Source organism: Trematomus bernacchii, unplaced genomic scaffold (assembly GCF_902827165.1).
Source record: "Trematomus bernacchii unplaced genomic scaffold, fTreBer1.1, whole genome shotgun sequence".
Taxonomy (NCBI): domain Eukaryota; kingdom Metazoa; phylum Chordata; class Actinopteri; order Perciformes; family Nototheniidae; genus Trematomus; species Trematomus bernacchii.
Genome location: NW_022987708.1, coordinates 1,505,269 through 1,531,064, shown reverse-complemented (window position 1 = coordinate 1,531,064; position 25,796 = coordinate 1,505,269). Strand labels below are relative to the sequence as shown.

The 25,796-nt window shown below is 41.5% G+C and overlaps 1 protein-coding gene across 1 annotated transcript in view; it reads right to left on the bottom strand.

Annotated features, from left to right (window-relative positions):
• The window catches only part of LOC117490945 (inactive N-acetylated-alpha-linked acidic dipeptidase-like protein 2), a 330,276-nt gene that overhangs the window by 21,172 nt on the left and 283,308 nt on the right, over positions 1 to 25,796 (bottom strand). The window contains exon 13 of the mRNA XM_034140729.1: positions 4,591 to 4,789. Within this exon, the coding sequence (XP_033996620.1) occupies positions 4,591 to 4,789 (199 nt within the window). The remainder of the gene's footprint in view (positions 1 to 4,590; positions 4,790 to 25,796) is intronic.

Sequence of the window (25,796 nt, the reverse complement as noted above, 5' to 3'; positions counted from 1 at the left end):
TTAATGTTCAAAAACCTCTTTATTTTTCTCATACTGCCTGTGCTGCAGCACCTCTTTTCACCCTCTGTCCGGTTAGCTTATCTGTTGTGATTGGTCCACCTCTTAGGTGCTGTTTACACGAGAACGCAAACGGTTGTATCCGCTACTTTTCTCTTTCGTATAGCCCGTTCGTTCACACGAGGCCATAACGGAGACGCGGAAACGGACCCCGCAAACGATAACGGGTCCCAAGGTGGATAGATCTGCAAACGGAACGCTCTGGGGGGGAAAACGGCTCCGTGTCTACGCCCTATACGATCATTTCCTGATAACGATGAAGTCATAGCCACACCTCTCCCCACCTCTGCTGCTCACTGCTGTAGCATGGTCAGTAGCTACTGTCAGTAGCTACTGCTACTGCTACTGACCATGCTACAGATGTTAGTGCAAAATCTACAGCTCCTCTACCACAACCATCAGCAACAAGTGGACATGGAGAATTACATGTCCCACCGCGGGGGCATAAACAGAAGGGCAACCATGGCAACCATGCTCAGGGGTCTTCTTCGCTGCTTTTGGTGTATTTTGTGGCGGGAGTACAGCGCCACTTACAGGCCCGGCATATGTACTACAGCGTCTCCAGTGCTCCCGAGCGGTCTTGTGTAAACGGAATGCTTTTTTGATATCGTATTCGGTTCGTTTGCGTTTCATATGCGTTTGCGTGTAAATGGGGTCTTAGAGATTGTCTCGGCTCTTAGCCTATCACGTACAATGTGTTGGAGCGCTAGCCAATAGAAGAGCGAGTGTTACATAGTGATGTCATTATTTTCTGGGGGAACTTTGGGATTTTAGCCTTTGCAGACCATTAACATGCACAAAAACCTATAAAACACACTACAGGAAAGGGAAAAATCCCAAAAGCATAAAAGGGCCCCTTTAAGTTTTGTGGAAAACATATGTAGTCCTTGATTACTGTCACGGGCCGTCTCCACGGCAGCGTTAAAAAAATCTTGGAGGTGGGCGTATCTGAAGCTTGAGGATTTTTTGCGAGCAACCAATCACATGAATCTCCCGCCCGCGACATACGAAGCAAAAAAGCCCGAAGTAAACTGGATATAAACTCCCCAAAACAGGCGAAAACCTACCACTGTCTCTGCCACCTCCCTCCATGCCTGGCTCCTCCGGTTTATATCCCGGTAGGTCTGGTCATAAAGCACCGGGTGATTGATTCGCTACCGCTAATTTCTCCTCCATTTTTTGGAATATGAGGAAATGACCTGCGGTATTTCTCTCCCAGCATACACGCCGTTTGATTGGCTAGAGCTTGAACTGTCAGATTTGCGTACACGGGATTTGATTGGCTGACGCTTCCACCTCAGCCTCAAAAGTTGAACATTGTTCAACTTTGGATCTTGAAAATCCTGAGAATCTCCGCTCGCCTGCCCACAATGCATTTCGGCGAAAGCGAAAAAAAGTGACGTCACCCCATTCAAAGTGAATGGGCAGAAGCGTTTCAAGATTTTTTAACACTGCCGTGGAGACGGCCCGTTACTGTTTTCAACACAACACAAATGGTGCGTATTCATTGGAGATCCTGTTACCATTGAAAATAAGGAGTAGTGCTGATTGTATTATTAAGATCCTGTTCATAGAACACTAGTCCAAATACGGAATAACAGAACACGTGGAATTCAAGTTTTTAATAAAATAATAATAAAATGAAAAGTGTAATTCCCCACTTCTGTAACTCCTCTACAGTGCCTTTCTTTAACTTTTAATGGGATCAGCACATTTTAATTTCTGGGTTTGGCCTCAGGATTAGCTGTCCCAAAATGAATACTATTGCGTTCCAAATATTTCACAAGTGTTGGGATGAGTCATGGCTATCCAGGCTACAGGCCATTGTGTTTAAACAGGTGTAACCTAGCAGCCAGCTGCTTCGGAATACGCCAGGTTTCTGCTATATTTGCAGTCATTGGGTTTAATGTATTCCTCATTTTCACTAAAAAGGCATTTGCACTTTAGATAGTCAACAAAGGTACTTTTGAACTGTCTATTTTACATTTAAACAACTGCAGGGGATATATACAAGTGCCTTTATTCGACCACATGACCACCTTAATTCAGAATGAAAACTGTTGGATAACAGTATGGGGAAATCAGGCTCAATTCAGCTCACAACAGAAAATACTATAAAGAAACGGTGCAAGAATTATCTGAAACCAACCATAACCACATCAAAGTTGCGGCTGGTGGAATCTTTTCTAGGTAGGGCTCTGCCACATGCAATCAATTTCAGCAAACACCCCGGTAGGACTTAATGCAAAAAAAACTGGAGTTTTCAACTTTAATTGACCAGTCTTACATTGTAATGCCTCCATAAACAATTTAAGCATTTGAGACTGAGGACTATGTACAAAAACTTAAAAACAATGGCATTAGCAATACGTGCATACATATATATATGTAAATATATATATATATATGATGTTTATAATATATATATATGTATGGAAATATATATATATATCATATATATATATATATATATCATATATGTATGATATTGTTGTTCTGTTTATGTGTTTATGTTTCATGTGGAACCTACTTGAGCAGGTCTCCCTTGAAAAAGAGATCAATGATCTCAATGGGATACTCCTGGATAAATAAAGGTTTGAAATTAAATGAAATGTATATGTATGTATGTATACAACGGTATAATCAACAGTAATACAAAAAGCTGAAGATGTAACAAACTAATAATAATTATTCTTATTCTTAAAATCAATGTGGTGTACGTCTTTGACTAGCCTTTAAAAACGGTGGCGGTCTTCAGGTGCTCCTCCAGCACAGTGTACAGGGAGGAAACAAAATCCACCAGTCCCCTGAAAATGCCATGGTTGACTGAAGAGTCCGTCTCATCATGCCCTCACAAAGCCAACTCAAAAGCCCCACAAAACGTCACTATTTTGGATAAAATATGCCTGTTCTTATCCACCTCCTCATTGTGTTTCCTCACCGCAATCCTGTGGCCGTCGTCCAGCAGCGTAGCAGTTGCTTACTTGGGGCGATAAAATAATCGCCCCTCCGGAAGTAGTTTTGAGGACGCTGATTGGCTACATTTTACGACACGTTCATATCTTGAATCAGCAATTGGCTAACCTGCTACAGAGACCCGCCTCGTGAACTTTAGCAAAATATTTTTAAATCATATTTTACACATATTTCTGGGTGCATTCCATATTTTAAACACATACATATTGACAATTTGTATAATTAATTATTATCAGTATCAGTTTGTGTGTGTGGTTTAGGGAGGGCGGCGCCCTATCGCCCCCTATTGGTCAGCCGCCACTGCCACATTAAGTCATGTGCATCATTTCATAATGACACATTTCTTTATGATTTTTTTCTTGACAGACATTTCACAATTGTATTCATCATCTTATTCAAACAAATACTTCTTAGCATTTTACTGGAAGACAATCATTAGAACACTATATTCTGTCAATGTTAACTAACACCTTTAGCAGACTGCTATACTTCACTAAAAACAAAGTTTCTGTATATGGTTTGATTTGCCTTTTCATTGGTAAGTCAGACATATGACATAGACAACCCCTTGCCCTTCACACTGAGGTTTGCTCATATGAGTGCTCAAAGTTGGATTTAGCAAACCCTCTGAACTGCACTATTTCAGTTTGTTTCTGCCTGATGAATGTCTGCTTTTCAGAAGTCAAGTGAAAATGTACCACCACAAACCAAGTCACTGCAGAGCAGCACCATGGAAGAAATAAAAAGACAATGTTTTAGCATTAAGTCTGACATATTTCTAAAGCAAAGCAGTCTGAATCTAGACAACAAGACCCCAAGGGCTAACCGGCCAATCATCATTCAGTATCAAAGGTGACAAATATCACAACAAATATGACCGTATGTGTAAGTGTTAAGTAATATGCAATATGCAGGTACATGCCCTGCACTCAAAATATTGTTTCATATATCTTTAATTTTAAAGGGCCCCTGTGGGTGCTAAAGAGCAACGGTATCAGAAAGAGATGTTGTATGTATAATCCCATCGCATGGCCATGCAGCACATATTCCTGACAACCATTTGTGTCATTCCACTGATTAACATATGGTGGCAGTAACACACTAAGAAAAATACCAAAAATGCAGCTTTCAAAAGGTTTTTCAAGAGATATTTGACCTATTTAACATTACAGTTTTAGTTTTTAAGACACATCTACAGGGTACCAGTGTCAGGTAATGCTGGATTTTGAGTATGCAAACAAATACAAAAGATCAACTGTTTCAGATTGTTCAAATAACAGAACCAAGTATATAGGGAGGCAGACGATGATTGCCTGCTTGCTGATTTTAAGACCTTTTAATGTCAACTGTGAAGAGAAAATAAGAAAAATAGAATGTTCTCATTTAAAAAAGGATGCAGAAAGGAACTATTGAACTCACAATACCCAAAACATAATGCACACAATGCTAGATTGCACAAAACATTTCAACTCTGTTCAAATTGTTGAGGTTTTGAGGTTTTATATATATATATATATGGTGTTTACACTCCCGGGTTCCTCTGAGACAGTCTCCTACCTGTACACTCCAGGCGGCGTGTGTGGGAGAATGAAGCTCTTTTCCAGGTCACGGAGTACATCATTCAGCATCCGTACGTGGGAGGGGTCCCGCTCTTTAGGGTCATTTGCCGGCCGCATGGTTTCTGATTGGAAGAAAGCTGCGTGGTCTCTCAGAGAGGAGGCTGTGGACAGCATGGACTGAGTTACCACACTCTTGTCTAGACACATACAGGGAGAAGAGAAGGAAACAGAAAAAACAAATGAACAATCTCACCCTAAGGAATGTAACGTCTGTCAACTTATTCATATAGGCATCGGAAAAACTAACTGCAAATGGAAAAACAGAGAAGCTGCAATCTAACTTTGGCTTCATGTATCTGTAACAGTTTTGGGCAATTTAATTGTTATGCCTTGAAGGGCATTTAAACACCTCACAAAAGCACAACAAAATAAAATGGAGCAATGAAGATATACATATGGTCTGATAAGCCTTTTAAATGTATTCTTTTAATTATTATGTAGGAAGTATACAGGATTTATTGTAATTATTAGTCAATTAATGTTACAGCTAATATACGTGTATGTGAAACATCTTTGCATTACTGACACCTGCACAGCACAGATGGTATTTGTGTCTTAATGTTCAGTTTAATTAACAACAGTGCTGAAGATACTGTAAGATGTGCCTTTATTCATCTACTATAGGGGAATTGAAGCAGCTCGACAAGGGACTAAAGTCATCATATAATAAGGAATTTCCATTAAAACCCATACATTCAAAACATAATCTGATGTGTGCCTGGCATTTCTGGCTATGGACACCTGAGGCCTGTACTACGAAGCTGGTTCAACTTAACCTGGATATGTTGGAGTTAGCCGGTTGGCGTAATCCAAAACATACGCGCTGGCGCTAAGCTGTACTACGACGCTGGATATCAAGTGGATCGCTCAAGCCGCCGTGTCCTATCTAGTTAGGTGCGCGTTCACATGAAAGGGGTGGTATTTGGAGCATTCGACCAATCTCAAACACGGAGAAGCGTACTGACAGCGCAGCGTCATACTTCCTGAATGAAAAGTGAACTTTAATATTAGTCAAATATGAGGAAGTTAAACTTTAAACATCCATGACTTAAACACTTTACCCAGGATAAAAGCCACATAGCTGCACCTGCAAGGTGAATACAGCTGGTAAAAGAAAAAGTGTTTGAATGCGTACATTAACAGGTTTATGAAATCACTGCCCCGTCCAAGACACGAGTGGATCTGACTTTAATTACATTTGACTCGAGTGTTTCGTCAATTTAATGTGTTGCTTAAAATAATACTTCTGCATACAGTATGTGACACTGTGAGTGTTGCACGGCCAGATACGGCTCAAGAAGCTGACTCAGATAAGGAAATATATGATACATTATGATGTGATATGATATGAATGATAATGGGACACATCGACGTCTGCACTCACAGTGCCGCGGACTGTACTTAATGTTACTCTGATCCGGTTACTTATGTCGTGGCAGATATTTAAGTAAGCTTTCTTAACGCTAATGTTATAATAGTCAGATTGCTCTGAAGATGGGAGGGGATATTCTATTAATTTTCACGTTCACACAGTCAGTTGATTTTGGCCGGTCGTCTTTCCTGCAACGGCAGTTTAAACTGTATTTCCTTTCTCCTCCTGTCATATGAATTGATCGCTTTAAACTCCGCACACGGAGCTCTGATTGGTCAGCAGGCAGTGCTTTCACTGAGTTGATCTCTTAGCCTGCCACCTAACCTGCTCCGGAGCAGGTTTGCCGCTCAGCATAAGTTACCATGGAAATCTAGCCTGCTAAAAAGAGAACCAGCGTCGTAGGACCGGAAAGCCCGAAATTTCCCTGAATTTAGCCGGCTAAGCGAAAATCCAGCTTCGTAGTACAGGCCTCAGGTTGCATGTTAATAATAATAATAATAATAAATGGAATTTATAAAGCGCCTTTCATGGGACCCAAGGTCGCTGTACATGGTGGACAGACAAAACAAAACAGACAATGAGGAGCGAACAAAACAAGAAAAAAAAAAAAAATAAAGTAAAGGAAGCCAGGGGACCAGGAAAGGACTAGGGTCCGAAGGCCAGGGTGAACAGGTGCGTTTTTAGTGAGGATTTGAAGATGTCCAGTGAGGCAGCGTTCCGGATCTCGGGAGGAAGTGCATTCCAGATGGTGGGGGCCGCAAAACTGAACGCCCTGTCACCAACAGTTCGGAGGCGAGAGCGGGGGATGGAGAGCAGGCCCGTGTCTGGCCCGTGTCTGAGGACCACAGACTCCGAGAGGGGGGTGTAGGGATGTAGGAGGTCTGTTAGGTACTGGGGGGCGAGGGTATGGAGGGACTTGTACGTGAGGAGGAGTGTTTTATAGTGAATCCGGGACTTGACCGGCAGCCACTGGAGGTGGATGAGGGTGGGGGTGATATGTTGCCATGGCTTAGTGCGGGTGAGAAGCCTGGCGGCAGAGTTCTGGACATATTGGAGCCTGGCCAGGGTTTTGCTGGGAACCCCGGACAGGACTCCATTGCAGTAGTCCAGACGGGATGTGATGAAGGCGTGTATGAGTGTTTCTGCCACAGAGTCAGAGAGTGAGGGGCGGAGTCTGGCAATGTTTTTGAGATGGTAGAAGGCGGATTTGGTCATGGATTTGATATGCGCCTGGAAAGAGAGGGTGGAGTCCAGGATGACTCCCAGGTTGCGGACTTCAGTGGACGGGGAGATGGAGCAGCCGTCAATGGTGAGAAGCAGGTCACCAACCTTCTGGAGCTGCGCCTTGGGAGCCACAATGATGAGCTCAGTTTTGTTGCTGTTTATTTTTAGCCGGTTTGATGACATCCAGTTTTTGATGTCCTGGAGGCAGTTGACAAGGGATTGAGGGGGAAACTGAGTGGACGGTTTGGTGCAGAGATAGAGCTGTGTGTCATCGGCATACGAGTGAAAGCTGAGACCATGTTGGCGGATGATTTGACCAAGAGGGAGCATATAGATGGTGAATAAGAGGGGTCCAAGCACAGAGCCTTGAGGTACACCTTGGTTAACTGGGGCCGGAGGGGAGCTGCAGTCACTGATGGTAACGAAGTGAGTCCTGTTAGAGAGGTAGGACTCGAACCAGGCAAGAGCTGTGTGACTGAGGCCAAGGTAGTCTGACAGGCGGCTGAGGAGGATGCTATGGGATATTGTGTCAAAGGCAGCGGAGAGGTCCAGGAGGATGAGAATACTGATGAGGCCAGAATCAGATGCGATGAGGAGGTCATTAGTGATTTTAATGAGGGCAGTCTCAGTATTGTGATGGGGTCTGAAGCCAGACTGGAGGGGTTCGTAGAGCTCATGAAATGTCATGTGGTGTTGCAGTTGTTCTGTCATGCTTTATACAACTGGGTGTAAATAGCCACACTGGCTATAGCAACCCAGGTGCAAATAGCATCGTAAGCTACCTACACCAGGGGGCAATTAGCATCTGCATATTTGTTATTGGTCTGCTAACTCAATCCCTGTCTTTATTGATATTGGTCTGCAATTTCATCACTGCCTTTACATTAAGTCCTTTTGCCTTCAAACAAAGATCCAAATAAACTGAGGTCTTCCTTGCGTTGTGATCTTGATATTGACCGCAACTTTTTGTCAAGTCACCATCATAGCTGGAAGGACCTGTGCAGCTAGCATTGGCTAACATTGCAGGACTAGCCAATTCTACGAGGCTGCCCAACAATGGCTAGATGTTAACAGGAAGAAGTTGAGAAAAGCCAGATTTCAAAAGTCTGCATCGCGTCCAACTGGTACGACTATACTATTAGAGATTACACCATTCTTTTGTTTCTTAAAAGATTTGAACACAGCTAATAAGTCTTTATTCTTCTAGGCAAACTAAACAATACTTATTATTTTGAGAAATACAAAGAATTGTTAATGGAAAAGACGATTTGCAGAATTGTACAATATTAATATAAAGATAAATAAGAGAATAGAAAAATAACAATTTGTATAGAAGTGTAAGGTTTATGTGCAGAACACTTTTAGTGTCTGAAGATGTGTTAGGGGCTTCCTTCCTAAAGTTTACTTGACTTTGAGACTATGAATAATTGTCTGAAGTCACAGCAGGTGGTTTCGGATTATATTTACTTTGTACAATCTTAATCAAAAAGAGGCTATGAATGTATAACACATCGCCTTAATCTACAGACTATGGTGTGTGTTTGTGGATGTGTGTGTGTCACAGTAGGCCGGGAACAGAGTGTGACTCATCTGATAGGAAAGGGGGAGACAGTTGGGACAAAAATAGACAAAGAGATCTGTTCTCTCCTACAAATTTAAATGGCTCTGGCTCTTCGCAGCCAGCTGGGACTCATGAAATATTGTTTGATTGTTGTAATCCATCACATTCTATGACACACGGGGCCGTATGTGAGTGTATTTGTATTTGGGTATACAGTTGGGACTTGGCCTCCTGTGATAGCAGCGGCAGAGAGAAGAGAGAGGAAGACAAAAGAGCTTTAGGGTGATGCTTTTATCTGATGGGATATTTTTTACTTTTCAGTTCGCCAAAGACTTCAGATGTTTTTATGAATTTTGGCTTTGGGTTTCATGTCGGTTGAATTGATTCTCAATCTGCTATAATGATGGCTCAAATTTTTGTTGCATTACTTAAGAAAAATTGTTACTAAACGTTTTTATCCAGATTTAGACTGCCATAAATAGTAGTAAGTAACAGGACTTTGTAAGAGTTGTTGTTCATCATTACAATGAGTGAATTGTTCCTTTCTTGTAAACATTGTTTTTAGATGTAATAAGCAGAATAAAAAGAAAGAATAAGGAAAGTGAATATACAACAGTCTTTCAACTCAAATGTATGATGTATGTTTGACGAGCAAAATGTAGGTCTCTTGATCAGTGTTGGGTGTAACGAGTTACAGTAATGTATTACTTTTTGCTGTAACAAAGTACTGTAACGCATTACTAATGTGGGTAATATAATACCCGTTATAATTCTCAGTAACGCAGTTACAACACATTTTAACCCGAAATTAAATGGTGTTTTGTTTTTTAAGAATTTACCTACATCGCGAGACATTCCGACACCAGAGTAAAATTGTGCGGGAAGATTAGTAAGCCTGGTGTTTACCCTTCATGCTCATGAAGATCCCTCCGCTTCGCGTCGGGTTCCCTGATCAGCCTGTCGGGTGTTCTTTTCCCCATAATGACTCGGCCATTGGCAAACGTGGGAGGTTTCAGGCCGATCGGACAATGTCTATAGGACTTACAGCAGTAACATAAACATTGTGTTTGATTGTGAGTGATCTGTCGCCATGGCAACGGCATTTGATGACACCCCATAATACGCTTAGATGTCTTGAGGGCTGCATCGTTACCAAACCTGTGAATTCTTTAGCCGTTCGGAGCATGTTCACTGAAGTTATAACAAACCGTGTTTCATGGCGAGCATTGTGTTTCCATGGCTACGGCAATTGACAAAATCTAAAGATTTATTCACGGCTGGACTGTTGGCACAGATGTGAAGTTTGAGCACTTTTTGACCATTTTCATAGGAGTTACAGCGATATCGTGTTTCATGGCGTGTAATGTGGACGTTTTTCCTTGTCTGATGTCAGGGTCTAAGGACAGAGTGTGGGTATTCTGTACAAACTGTAAAGTGTGATATTGGGCTATATAAATACACTTTGATTGTAACTTTCTACCTACTTAATTTTCTTTTTACACTAGCTTTAGATCTCTATCTCTTTGACTGGGTACATTTCTTTAACGTGCAGCATATGTTTAACATACTAAAGTCACTTTTCTAGGGCACAAAAAGGCCAAGCCAGAGATGCTGCTGCTCAAGCTGTTTTTCTGCATGCTAACGTATATGGTTATGTCCTTGGCCATCACGGATTGGTCATTCATTACCCAACAACCTTTTTTATTTAACACTACTTCACTGATTACAAGCAGGCACCTGACTGTTCTACTGCTTTGTGTTCCTACAAGTACGGTTATTGATGAAATATATCTATAGGAAATTCAAATTTCCAGAAGAAACTTGCCTCTTTCTACTAACTCATATAGCTGAATACATTGTTTCTAATGCACATAGGGAATCCATTATAAATGACATGATGTCAGCAAACAACCCTCCAGTTCTTCTGAATGTTATATATGTTAACAAAATACACTACTCATTACAAACAAGGCACAGCGCTCTAGGTTGCCATGTTCTTAATGCGTATATGGGTTGATCATGTTAAGCATGTGCTCATGTTCTAAATGTAATGAAGCAAATACATAAATGCAATTCCATATCGATGTTATATGCATGAATGCAAATTCCAAATGCCTTCCATGCTAAGTAAACATGCAGACTCTTTAAAATTACAGCTGCTTGCTTGTAATTATGACTTACATTCAATGTTTTTAGCCTCCTCAGTAAAAAAACAAGCAGCAACCTCTGTGTCGTACCGCAAGTTTAAAATGTTCTTCAGTACAGCATGGTAAAAAAGAATAAAGACGTGTACTGTATGCTATAGTGTTTTTTTACCTTGTAATTGAAAGGTTGATTCATTTATTGAACGTTTTCAAGATACAAAAAAACATTTATTTCAAGCACCTTCATGAGCATTTCCTTTTACGGCCCGTCCACACAGCGGCGTGCGTTGAAGCTTCAACGCTTCTGCCCATTCACTTTGAATGGGGTGACGTCACGTTTCGCCGAACTGCATTGTGGGAGCGAAGCGCAGCTTCAAAAGCGTTGCTCGCTTCAAAGGTTGAGCAATGTTCAACTTTTGAAGCTTCGGCGGAAGCGTCAGCCAATCGAATCATATGCCAGTACAAGCTCTAGCCAATCAAACCGCGTGCTTGTGTGTCCGGGGCGGGAGATTCATGTGATTGGTTGTTGGTCGAGTTTCAGCCCCCCCCCCCGCCGGCAAGCTTCAACGCACGCCGCTGTGTGGACGGGCCGTTACTGTGTCATGTTTTGTTTGCTTTTTAAATCTCTGTGAGGACATTTGACCTAGATGCAATGCTAAATGTGAGGACTGATTCTGCCTCCCTGTCTTACAATTCATATTTGAATATTTTTGGGCGACTCCATTAGTTGCAAGAAAGGAAATCATATTTATCAAGTCTATGGGAAAAGGACCCTACTTCTCACTTGATGTATCATGCCAATAACATTTTTAAATAGGTTTGGATCTGAATCGCTACTTCACTTCTATTTAAGTTTTCTTTAATACAGCATGATGTTCATTTTGTAAATGATGGCCCATTTAAAGTAAAATAAAGGATAAAGATTTGTATGCTTTAGGCTTTGTGTATCTTGTGATTGATAGGTTGCTGCTGTGTGATGCAGTTTGTCATACGCTGTACACACTGTAAAGCCCTATCAGACTAATGTGTAATTTGTTGTATATGGCTATATAAATAAAGTTTGACTGATTGATTGATTCAAACACAAAGGGGTAATATCACTTTGAATCAGCTATAGCTGGAGCTTGTACTGCTGACCAGCTACGGTTCCTAACTAATCTAGGTTACTAACTCTAGCTCAGAAACCAGATCAAAGTACGCAGAGATTTATTGCTCCTGTCGTTTGTTTCCCAGATGGCTGGTGAGTAGTAAAGCATTTAGCCATTTAGCCCTGCAAGTAGTGTCAAAAAGCTTTTTCACCCACTATATTTGCTAAATGAATTCTGCTGTGCTCCTTTCTGATGCGACTCAGCCTTTAATCACAGCTTTCTACCAAAATCATGAAAAGGCCAAATGTGATCTTTGAAATAATGCTGGTCATCCCTCCTGTGGAGTTCAGAGACTTGGAGAATATATTACAAAAACATATTGAAGCTGCTCTGGCTGCTTGTAGAGGCCAGACAACTCACCCCGATTCCCTTTCATTTGTCACTTTAATCACGCTTTTCGTCAAAATGCTGGGCTTCATTACTGTGGTCACCTTGTCAACTATCTCTACCTCCAATCTCATTATACAGCAAAAGGTCTTGTCACAGAGATATACCTAATACAAATTGTACATCATACAATAGGCTTTAAGTTAAATCCAAGAGTAAGTATAATTCATGCATATGGGCACACACATTACATTATTATCCTCAGTGTATTCTAGAAAAATCAGCACTGACAAGAGCCTGTTACCTTTCTTTGGTACTGCAGTCAAAGGCAGCCATGCTACTGAGCACCATCACTACAGTAAATTAATGGAGATTTATGTCAGATTAGACTAGACCAAAGGCAGTTTAATATAAAAAGAGAAAATAAAGGAGAATAGTGATTTAAAAAAGTTGAACAAAAGGTTTTTGGGGGGTTGCAATTAGCTCTGGTTGTTTGATCTGAGTCCCCTCCATGACTGCCAGACATGAATACTGCAGAGCTTCACACAGGCTGTGAAAAATCCATTAAATATCACTGGACCTCTGCCGCAGGGGGCTGCTAAAACACCCAGAGACCACACACACACACACACACACACACACACACACACACACACACACACACACACACACACACACACACACACACACACACACACAGACAGACAGACAGACAGACAGACAGACAGACAGACAGACAGACAGACAGACAGACAGACAGACAGACAGACAGACAGACAGACAGACAGACAGACAGACAGACAGACAGACAGACAGACAGACAGACAGACAGACAGACATGTTACTTCACTCACACAGCCATATCCTCAAACGATGGTTACATATTGTAACCCTAGTTCTACAACCAAAGACAAAACCCCCTACTGGTCTCTTTGGGTAATACTATTCACCATTCACACGATTTCTCCTAATGAATTTGCATAACATAACGCAGCTGGCCAATCAGGCAGAGCGTCACCGACTTCTTGCATCTGCCACACATTATAGAAGACAGTGAGGCATCTAACTGTCATTTAACACCGCCTTCAGAACAGTACACTTCTAAGATTCTTCACACATACATAAAAACATATAGGAGGGAGACATAAACACTTCGAGTAAGTGTTATTTTGTTTAACTTTACCCTGTTCCTGACAGTTAGTTTCTGTAATGACAACCTCTGGTGAACAAAGAAACAGATTTGTTGTATTTAGTTGGACAGTATATAGTCGAGAGTCCTGTTCCCTCCCCTAGGTAGCGTCTGTTCCATTAGCTTTGTTAACGGAATAGGATTTCCCACAAAGCACTGTTTTAACAGACTTCCCACAAAGCAGAAACATAGTGGTGTTTTATTTTGTCCTTATTTTCAGCTATATGTAAATCTTGTTGTGTAAGCACCTTGCCTTCCCAAATAAAAAAAATAACTCCTTTTTTCTAAGTATTCAATGACTACAGCTTCCATGAGTCATAACAACATGCTGATGTAACATTCTTAAGAACAAAAATAGCTGCCGTCACTAAGGGATACCGGTCGGGGAGAAAATCTAAATTAATTCAAAACACGTTGCATGGCAAATAAAACGCCACCGAATTTACTTGCATCAATCTCGAAACTGCTCGCCTCAAACCAACTGTAACTCATGTGGTCTTGTCTACAGCTGTGCTGCAGCACAGATGAAGCACTTCCAAATAACCAAATAGTATACAACGGTCCCTGTTGAATCAGTATCCTCTATAAACAGATATCTGCATATGAACGCATCTGAATATGTAGGCAACAGGACAAGATTTTGGTATCTGAAGCATTCTGGTTTCAGTATGTAGACAAATAGTTGTGACTAATTATTATTGATCGGGTTTAGTTGGAAGCAGGTAAAACATATGTGTAGAGAGCATAAGAGGTGGAATACATTGGTCACAATGCCATTTGGAGCCTATAAACTGAAGACAATAGCTTTGTTTATCTTTAAGATATGAGTTGTTTATATATCTGCATGCATATCGTGTCTCAACTCTCATTGTCGAGTCGCAGGCTGCTAAATGGGCAATACACTTTTGGCGCGTCTCCACTACAGCGCGGAGCACGGTTTAAGAGGGCTGTGACGTCAGCGGCCCGTCTTTGGTTGCGTTTCCACTTGGCCTAGTACCGGCCAGCGGTTCCTAATTCACAGTTTTTCTGGCTTCATAAAATCGTGGTTCTAGGGCCAGAGACAACGTGGCTGAGTCGGGCTGAGTATGCTAAACTAGAGAGAGAATCGCTGGCAAGGGGGCTACAACTACAACAAGATGGACATATTTGACCGTGATTTAATTGTAATACACGTTTCAAAATGATGCCGAAGTAACAACATACTGATACCGGTTAGTAAAAACCATGAATTAATGCTTTGACAAGTCTGCAGACAGACGGCAGGCGAAAAACCTTTTAAAATGCGTGTTTTCTGAATGGAGATTGGCTAAGCTAACGCAGTATATGCTCCGACCGTCCACACTCACAACAACGGCCTATACAGACATAAATAAACCAGCGACTGTATTCGCCATGACACAGGCAGTCTGTGCTTTGTACTTGTTTAACTTTTGTCTAGTTTCTGAACAGATATGAGGAGCTGTGAGCTCTGAGTGCTAACAGCTAACGGCTGTGTTGTTTTTCTGGGGTTCTCATTGAAGATGACGTCACGGCTCCGCCTACACTGCGTTACTATAGATACTACCCCAGTTCCTAAACTGTAATGGAAATGCGCCATAAAGTGAGCCAGTCCTAACAAGGCCTAGCCATACCGAGCGAGGCCGAGCGAGGCCGTGTAGTGGAAATGCGCCATTTGATAGCTTAATTGAAGATTAATCTTGGCCTTTATCATAAAACTCACTGGTTAAATCAAACTGTTGTCAGACCAAAATGAGATGTCTTTCAAGATTGAATAATCACTACAAAAGATAGTTACTGTAGTCAAAGATGTGAGCCTATGTACCTACTAGATAAATAAACAACTTGAACAAAAAATATATATATAATTTTTTGTGATTTAAAAGTGAGCGAACTGCTTCCGGTAAGAAAAACACTGCCAGAGCCCATACCATGATCCCGTCAGTGGTTACTTCCTGCCTGTTTTCTTTCAATCTATTTCCTTCTCTTGTGCTCTTATTCTTTTCTTTTCTGAGGACAGTTAAGCCGTCATGGATCTAAAGTTCTGTGCTGTCTACACATCTAAACATTTATTATCAAAAAGTATTCCATGGTGTTTTCTGATGGAGAAACTAATGTTTGTCATCTACTGTTGACGTTGAATTGACCGGACTTCTTTCCGCTCTTTGATTGACTGCACATAGTCCCTTAATCCTCCAAAGCAACGGTCTGTTCTCCTGAGCAGGGGTCTGTTGGTGATAATTAACAACCTCTGGAATCAGAAACGAGTAATCAACTAAGCTAATAATTAGCATTACACTATGTTTGGATGAGTCCTGCAACAGTGTGGCTGTGTGTTCTCTACAAATAAGAATACTGAATTCAAATGTACCCCTCTTTTCCATTGCAAGGCGGACTGAGGCTTATGGGTATCATCACATATCAAACAGAGAGAAGTGGAAATAATTCAAAGTGATGGCCAAAGCAACATTGAAGGCATTATTCAAATGTAATGTAACTGAAATGCAATTTGAAGTGGTGGCTTTTGGAATCAGTGGCTCATCCTACTTGTTCTTTCTTTTTCTTTTGTTCAACTACTTCGGTTAAAATTATAGGCTGTTCAAATCTTACTATCTACATGCCAGCTTTTACCATGCAACCACTGCCATTAACCAACCCACTGCATCCAAACAGAACAGAAATTATTTATCATGCCTCGATATTGTTTACCACGCACACACACACAAACACACACTCAGAAAATATTTATTTCACTGTCCTATTCCTCCTCCTCTTCTTTCGGTCCATCTGGTGCCTCTCTGTATTTTTAACCAGCGAAGATAAAAGCCCTCTCCCACCTGTTATCTTGTTGAACAATTGATGCTCGGTACGAAGCATTGAGAGGATCCACACGTTTCCCAAAGTCAGATTTATAACTTTAAGACATTTATATAGCCACCTGGAATTACATTTAATACCAATTTGATAACCACAATAAAGAGCCCCAAATCTGTCACAAACAGCCTCTTTTTGATGACACACAGCTGATGAAAATAGTAAAACTAAATGTAAGCATAAGGACAATAACATTTGGAGATGAAGCGTGGGGATTTGATGTCCAATTGTGTATTGTAAAGCTGATGCAACTAAAATAAAACTTGTTTCACAGATACGTTATTTCTTAACACCACAGAGAGAAAACCATAACATAACATGAACACTGAGTAAAGTCGCTTATATGAGTTTCATTTGATTTCATTTATTTCATTTTTGAGATCACTTAGAAAGGAGAGGGATAGCTTCAAAGCCACATTGTTACCTGCCGTTACACTCCACTGACCTTGGAAAGAGCAGCTGACAGAAACAAATTCCACCAAAAGGTAATTTTCCTGAGCAGTTCTTTTGATTTAATCTGGGGCACCATTAGGTTAATTAGGCTTCTTGACCTGGATCACGATCTTCAGAAATAGTTTTGAAATCTGGTATTTTTTCTCCTTGTTGGTGGAAAAACACGACATAAATAATTTATATTATATATACATCAATAGATTCTTATACATTATTACGTAGCTGTTACGGCTGCTGCCTTTCTGGTTGTCTTCTGTCTTATGTAAATGAGCTGTGTGGGTGCCCTGATGTCATTGGCTGCCATCTCCTGGTCCGCCTCCCAAAATTGTGACTGGAGCACGCCGGGCCCGACGCACTCCAATCGCAGCACACAGCCGGTGCCCACCTGCTGGAGATGACTTCAAAGACAGTGGACTGTGATCACTCTGGAGGCTCTGTTGTGTGAACAGACGCCTCTCGCTACTTGCTCTTCGTTCGGGTATAAATCGGTTAACATAGGTTAACTTGTGTGGACTATGTTTGGTGTGATTATGTATGTGCTTAGTGACGAGTGTCGAGATATGTGCTTAGTGACGAGTGTCGAGATATGTGCTTAGTGACGAGTGTCGAGATATGTGCTTAGTGACGAGTGTCGAGATATGTGCTTAGTGACGAGTGTCGAGATAGGTGCTTAGTGTTGAGTGTTGGTATATGTGTTTAGAGTAGTGTGTTTAGTTTCTCTCCTTTGGCTGTGTTTCCTTGCAGCATCCTTTGGTAGTGTTAATTAGTAGTGAGCACAGGTGTGTAAGTAGGCTCACCTATTAGAGTCATTCCGTTGTTTGTTTGCTATGTAAACCGGTGCCTTGGTGGCCTTTTGTTTGTTCCAGGCTGCTTGCCTGCCACTTTGTTACTCTGCTGTTTAAAATAAACCACTTATAATTATACCAATTACAACTGGTGTATGTTGTTTTCCTCTACCCTAGAGGGGGACGTAACAGTTTGCCCATTTTTGTGGAACCTACTCCTCTCCCTGTTGTTCTCCTGGGGTTAGGATTAGGGTTTTACCATTTAGAAATATATCAACCAAATGTATAACAAATAGGCTATTGTCACTGAGTTAGTGATTGTGAGTTGTCCAACTTATTCAACATAGCCAAGTTGTCAGTTGTATCTAAACAGAGAGTCAGCAATACAAGCCTACCGATGGACGGACAGACGGACAGACGGACAGACGGACAGACGGACAGACGAAAGGAAGGCTGGATGGACAGAAAGACAAACCAAAAGACTGATGGAAAGACAGACGGACAAGAAGAAAAGATAGAAAGACAGACAAGGAGGAAGGAAAGAGGGACTGGCCAGCCAGGACAGAGAGACAAGACTGACTGAGATGAAGAGGCATGGCTTGCTAGCAATGCTCCTATGAAGGAGCTACTAGCATGACTCTTGTTCTTGCTTCCTGATGTACCATAATGTTTTCGGTCTAACCTCAAGTCCCCATCCAAATGATCTTAATTAAAGACTAGTTATTAGATAATCAGGGATACAAGAGAAACATTAAGCAAATCTGTGTTATGGTTTGACTCAATACAGGGCCAACCCTACATGCAGATCACGCAGAGTGCGTGGGGCCTCATCTTGCGTAAAGGGCCTCATCTTATGCGCAAATTCGGCAATTATGAGCTCCACCGTGTCCAGCAGTGTCCCCGCTGCTCCACTAGCTCTCCCCCCCCCCCGTCAACGCTCGCGAGACATGAGTGATGACTAGGGTACAGACCTGAGGGGCCTCATGACTCACGGCCCGTCCACACAGCAGCGTTAAAAAAATCTTGGAGGTGGGCGTATCTGAAGCTTGGGGATTTTTTGCGAGCAAGGCACCAACAACCAATCACATGAATCTCCCGCCCCCGACATACGAAGCACAAAAGCCCGAAGTAAACTGGATATAAACTCCCCAAACAGGCGAAAACCTACCACTGTCTCTGCCACCTCCCTCCATGCCTGGCTCCTCCGGTTTATATCCCGGTAGGTAAATAGGGACTGGTCATAAAGCACCGGGTGATTCCCTACCGCTAATTTCTCCTCCATTTTTTGGAATATGAGGATGTCTCTCCCAGCATACACGCAATTTGATTGGCTAGCGCTTGAACTGTCAGATTTGCATAAACGGGATTGGCTGACGCTTCCACCTCAGCTTCAAAAGTTGAACATTGCTCAACTTTGAATCCTGAAAATCCTGAAAATCTCCGCTCTGCTGCCCACAATGCAGTTCGGCGAAAAGTGAGGCAAAGTGACGTCACCCCATTCAAAGTGAATGGGCAGAAGCGTTCCAAGATTTTTTAACGCTGCTGTGTGGACGGGCCGTCACCTTTGCGTAGGGCAACAAGTTGGCCAGGGTCAATATGTTCTGCTTTTTTGATGTTGAAAGGCTGAAAATGAGGCCTTTATGAAGAGATGCTCTGACCTTCATCTCACCATTTATGTGCAAAGTTACCAATAATGTGTAACTGTTATGCCAATAAAGTGCCTTTAATTTTATTTGACAGAGTGGAGAGAGTGGCGGGCAGGCATTGGGGGTACAATGAGGGACAAAGTGATGGAAAAACAGACAGAGGCTACAGGCAGGTGTATGAATCCGTCATCTCTCCCTCTCAGGTCATAATCTGTCCATTAGTCTCAGACGGGGAAGCATAACCACTCAATCTGTGCCTTAATGGGACGCTGCTTACATGCTTAGTCAGAGCCAGTGAACCTGTGCCACTGATCAATTGCCTCATTGGTACAATGAATGAGACTGGAAGATGGAGCCACAGTACATGTGTCTCTTTCAATCTCTGATCTTACAGTGTAAATGATTGATAGACATTGGACAATAGATTCATTTCATCTCCAGCATGAAGAATCAATTCTGTACAGTGCGTGGTTTATTATTGCCAATCCACAATAGTGGGGCACAAAACAACTCAGACCCTGGACTGATTCTTTATTCCTAAATCTCACCCTGACAACTACTCCAGTACCTTCGGGTTGTTCTTGGTGCATAGCAAAAGTAACATTTAGTTTATTCAGCATTTGCAAGTGAAGACAGCAGGCAGGCTAAATGTATCAACGCCTTTGTTGTGCATTCTCTTTTAAAGGTCAGCTTAATATTCAAGTACAGAGTCTTTGCATGCTCTGAGACTGTGACTGAATAAGCTGATTTTGGTTCTGAAGGGCTGAGAGCTTGTACAGCATGCTGAATATTTGGCAATGTAAATTTATACGGGGTTCAATTCAGACCTTGACTAAAGTGCTGCGTTCTTCTTACTTTGCAAGTTGCACTCTTTGGATGATAAATAATATGTAAATCACTTTACAGTATGTAGCCCACAGAGGACTTTTCTGGATTTAACTTTTTTTTTACTATTTCAGTCTTAAGACTTTATATGAGATTTTATACGACTTCCCCTTACCTATACATGATACCTGATTAGTGGTCAAAATATGTTTTGCTGCTGCCCCCGTCCACAGCAGTGGATATCTTCGCTGGAACTCCTGTCTACCTACTGCAATCTACTGTAGGTAATACTTGTTGAGGAATATTGTTTCTTAGGTGTTGGCCTTTGACCTAGATCATCATTCTTTACTCTCTGTTTCTGGTTTCTCATGGCTCAGGCATGTAGCCTTGGAGATTTGCTGTTATCTCTCTCACATAGAGGCAGCTCTGTCTCTTTCTATTGCCAGTTTATGCACAAGCTTACACAAGATAGTTTATGTCCAGGGACACCTGGAAGTCCTGCATATAAGATGTGCAAATCTCTCTGGCAGACAACCTAAATAGATAGATAGAATCGGAGGGATGAAACCCTCTGTAATGGTCACACATGCAGAGCACACAGCACACAGTGACATTTGTTCTCTACTTTTAACCCATCCTAGCACCAGGAGTCTAGTACTAGGAGCAGTGGGCAGCTATTGTACAGCGCCCGGAGAGCAATGGGAGTGGGGGGGTTGTCCGGTGCCTTGCTCAAGGGCACCACGGCAGGGCCCAGGAGGTGAACTGGGACCTCTCCAAGTAGCAGTCCACACTCCATATTTAGGTCTGGTCGGAGACTTGAACCGGAGCCCTTACAGCTCCCAGTCCAAGCCCCTACTGACTGAGCCACTGCCGGACTGTTGCCCTGTTTGTTTAGTCTTAATATGAAGAATGTTGATTTCTTCTTTGTGAACTATTTAGAATCTCTGACTAGGGGAAATATTCTTCAGAATTGGTTTGGGCAACCGCTGTGTAACCTTGTGGCTGCAGCACATGTCTTGTCAATTCTCCGGCCGTAACTTCGAATAAAACATCAGCTGTTTGCCATCAAGTGTTACAATACTGTTGACAAGTATCTCTTACAAACCCAATTCAACACATCTAAACTGTAGATTTAAACTAGCGTACAGGGAAGCTCCTAAATGTATGTGGTGGTGCATGAAAACCCCCTCAATAATGTTGATGAATTTCCAACTAATAAATAAAAAGCAAGCCGGAATTATTAATTAAGGAATAATTAAGGCTGGAAACATTTAGATTTGTACTTACTATAGCATTAATGAGTTTTAGCCCTTCCAGGTTCCCGTGTCTCAAAGTCAATGGTTTTATGAATTAGTTTTTTGGTTACATACCCCCAACTGATGACACAATGTCCTACGACATAACATGTGTCAGTAAATACCCCACTGGACAATGTCTGAAGTGTTAACATATGTTTAAAACGGCGGTTGCTGATAAGTGGCTATATGAGACTACTAAGCGTCATCACGCCGAACATTAGCTGCGTTTAGCTTAGTGGAGGTGAAGTCATGTGACTTTCATGGAGTTTGTTTATAGCATTTTGTTAGCTTTTTACTTCTGGCAATTGCATTTAGGCTTCAACTATTATAAAAGTGTTTTTTTTTTCATGGAGATTGTCCTGCTGAACAAACAACGTAAGTCATGAATGTGTGTTTGCCACAGATCCTATTTTCTGCAATATATCGAAATCCAATGAAAAGCGAGGGAGCCTGTGCAATACTAACTGACAACAAATATGCACCCACTGCACCTCTCTAGCAAATTTGGAGAAACACAGCTATGAGAGAAATTGAGAGACAACATAAAATAGAGGACAGTTTATTGCTGTATTAAAAGGACTAGTCGTTAAAATGGTCAATGACAATGATGTTGTGTGTTATAAAAGGTTTTAATGTGCCTTTTGGAAAGACTAGCATTTATAAATGACTCTTAAACAGATTTAATTATTTTGGCTATTTTCAATTAATTCAATTGAATGTAAGTGTTTGAAGGTTGGAGGTTTCATAAGAAAAACACTTGATTTGAATTGTATAAATGACAGAAATCAAGGTTACTGTGTTGCATTATGAGCGGAGAGATCGACAAATTCAGCCAAACACTTCAACCAACACTACATCTTTTTTTTACGGGAGAAAATGTCTGAAGAAAGCTTTGTGCATTTACTGGATGTGTGTGTAGCATATGTGTGTGTGCATGTAAAAACTTTCTACTGAATTGTTTCTTTTGTCATTTTTGGTGTTTGGTGTTTTGGTTATGTGTTCATGTTTGATGTAGAGGGTAATAAGGATTTATCTTCTGACTGGCTAGTTGTAATGAGTTATGCCTCTGCATAAAAGTCAAACACACACACACACACACACACACTCTCACACCAATAGAACACCGTACTGCAGTGTTCTGTCTAGAATCCAAAACTGATATATCAAACATTACAGTCAGACATGCTAAATCTGTTCACATATACCCATAAACGTTCTATGCTATTGTATCAAAGATCCTAGATCTGGGAATGTGGCAAAAATGGTAAAAAGCAGCTTGGATGTGGCAAGACACAACACGCTGTCAGACTGGTCGTAAAATAACCTAAAACATACAAAATAGGCTGCCAGTGGTAAACATCAACCGCAGCTGACAGGCTTTCTGGTTAAATGTGACTTATACATACAGTACTTATGCACCTTATGCATACAGTAGTTGTATGCATACACAAGTTCTCTGTGCACGGGATTTTGTAAGAGACACGGTGCTATTGCTTTTACCTTCTGAACTTCATCATCTCTGTCTGTCTGTTTTTGTGTGGACAGTTTGTCACTGCATTTCAGGGTTGCACACAGGTGTGAAGTTGAGCTCAAAAAGATTGCAGAGTTTATCACTAGCTGTACTCAAAGCAGGGGGGGCCGAAAGTAGGGGGGTAGAAAGTGGAGCAGGTGCCATTGGTGTCACCAATGTGACATGTTACTGCGATGCTATGAGGTAGTATAGATTTCAATAATATGTCCATCAAACCTTTAGGTCTTAAATACATATAAATATATGTGGTTTGAAGAAAAATGTTTCCATCAAACAATCGTCCATTTGTTATTTGTTGTCAATATCTGAGTCTGAAAGAATGACCGGAACTATATGACTGCGAGGGCTTCACAGTGTTGTAAACATTAGTTATTTCAGCTGCTGTTAACTCAGGGGTCGGCAACCCGCGGCTCGAGAGCCGCATGCAGCTCTTTAAGCCCTCTTCTTTGGCTTCCTTGAGCTTAGACAAAAATAAGAAGGAAATAAAATTAAAATATTTGTAGGACTATTTATATTTTGTTGCACGGTTGAAAATGTTTCGTATCTTGTATTTTGAGGTGATACTGTGACACATACATTTAAAGAAAAACAAACGTTTTTAATTAGGTCAACTCAAATATATATATCCTGCTACGGTCCTGCACCAGCGCCTTTTCTTGCAGGTGAATAACCTGATCCCCGGCTCGATGAGCGAACTATGGATACATCAAAGAAAATAAAAGTATCGGAGGAACACAGAGGGTTTAATTCTGCATGGTTAGAGTTATATGCTTTCATAGCAAACGATGCTGGCTTACCGGTATGTTTGATATGTGGAGAGAAGTTGTCAAAGGTGCTGCAGCCTTTACGTATTGGAGGGAAAACACAGATGAGGAAGACAGCTGACGATCTTCAGTCATAATTCAATCACTTAACTCTTTTTAGGGTGCAGCTATAAGTTTTATTTATTTCAAAGTGGGCCCATTTGAATTATATTCATTTTTCTTCAAATGTGCAGAGGACTCCCCAAGTGCTGTGTTGATTTATTTTAAAGTAGGCCTGTGTATTTTTTTTTATTCTCCTTAAAATTGTTATTTGTTTCTTATTAGAGGTAAACCGTTTTCTATAATGTAATAAATAATAAATGCAAAAAAACTGTAGTTTTTGTCTATGATGTAACAATATACACAACTTGATAAGCTATCAAGCTGTCAAATATGTTTTGCGGCTCCAGACAAAAAAAATGTGTGGAAAAGGGGGCAAAATGGCTCTTTTGGTCAAAAAGGTTGCAGACCCCTGTGTTAACTGATCTGTTGGTAATCGTCTTTTGGTTTCACATGGAATATATCAATAGATCGACACTCTTCTTGATAAGCCTGGCATTTCTTGTAAGTCTAGCATGTAGTGTCACTTGTAAACATAGTCACCTGCGCAATTACAAACAAAACATGCCACAAAACACTCTCTGGGAATGGCCCTCCAGCATCTACACACATAAGTTAATATATTTCCAGACTTTAATGATTGAATGAGCCATTGGATAAAAGACTGGCCACTGTCAAAAATGCGGGACATCGATTCAATTTGTGGGAAGCGGGACAAATGACATAAATGCTGTGTTGTCCCGCAAAAACGGTCAACTGTTAACACTAGGCTGATGTCAATGCCAATGTGTTTCGAGATCTAAGGATTGACTTTGGTAAGCTGAACATTCTTATAACTGTTGGAACTGATGGCCTGAGCTATGAGAATAAAACCCAAGTTATAATAAACTGTAATCAAACAGCTAAATAGAGCAAGTGGCTTCATCGAGTCGATTCCCACCAGCTGCATCTCAGTAATGTTTGGGAACTCAAAGCGAGGACCCTGCAGCGTATGGTGGATGCAGCTGGGGAGATAACGGCGGCCTCACTCCCCTGCCTCATGGACATTTACAGCCTGCACAGTCACCAGCATTGCATATGACCCCTCCCCCCTTAACCCCTCACATGGCCTCTCCAGTTTCCTGCCATCTGGGAGAAGATCCCGGAGCCTCGGAGCCCGCTCCACCAGGCTGAGTAACAGCTTCCAGTGACGTGCGGTGAGGTTCATGGCTGGTGAGGCACTGACTCTTTCAGAGTCAGATTTACAAATATTATAGCCTATTTTGACCTTAATCGAAATATTCTGTTATTTTCAAAAGCTTTTTTAGTCTGATGCTATGATTAATTTTAAACAGACCGATCAACAAAAGGATACCCAAAATCTAAATATTGGATTGTTCTTTCTAAGTAAGATCCCATTTTCATTACAGTTGTGGTCTTACCTTGACTTGAAGATGAATATAAGTCCATGCTATCCTTCTGGACAACAATCTCTATTACTGTTTTGTAAAAGTCCTCCTTATCTTCCTGTAGTTTCAAAAGTCTAGTTTGTTGTTTGCGGTAGAATAACAGTAGCAACAAGAACCTGTGGGCTCACGTGCGCCCCCTTCAGTGCGGCAGAGGTTATGGCTGCCTCTCCTGGTGCTCTTTTCATTGCCGTTGTACGATGAGACCAGCGAGCCTAAATATCATATATACGTGAAATAAGTTATTTAGAGACTATGGATGGCGAGGATAAATGTAATAAAGGGATCTACAAACATTACATTGGTGACCTACAGTGAGATGGTAACAGGCATGCGCTTAGGGCCCGCTTTCCAGCCAGTTTCTGTGGGGTGACGCATTCTGAAGTGAGGCAGAGCTCATCTGTGCCTCACCTCACCCCACAGTAAATGGCTTGAGCGCGCTCACAAAATAAGTGGCCGCGC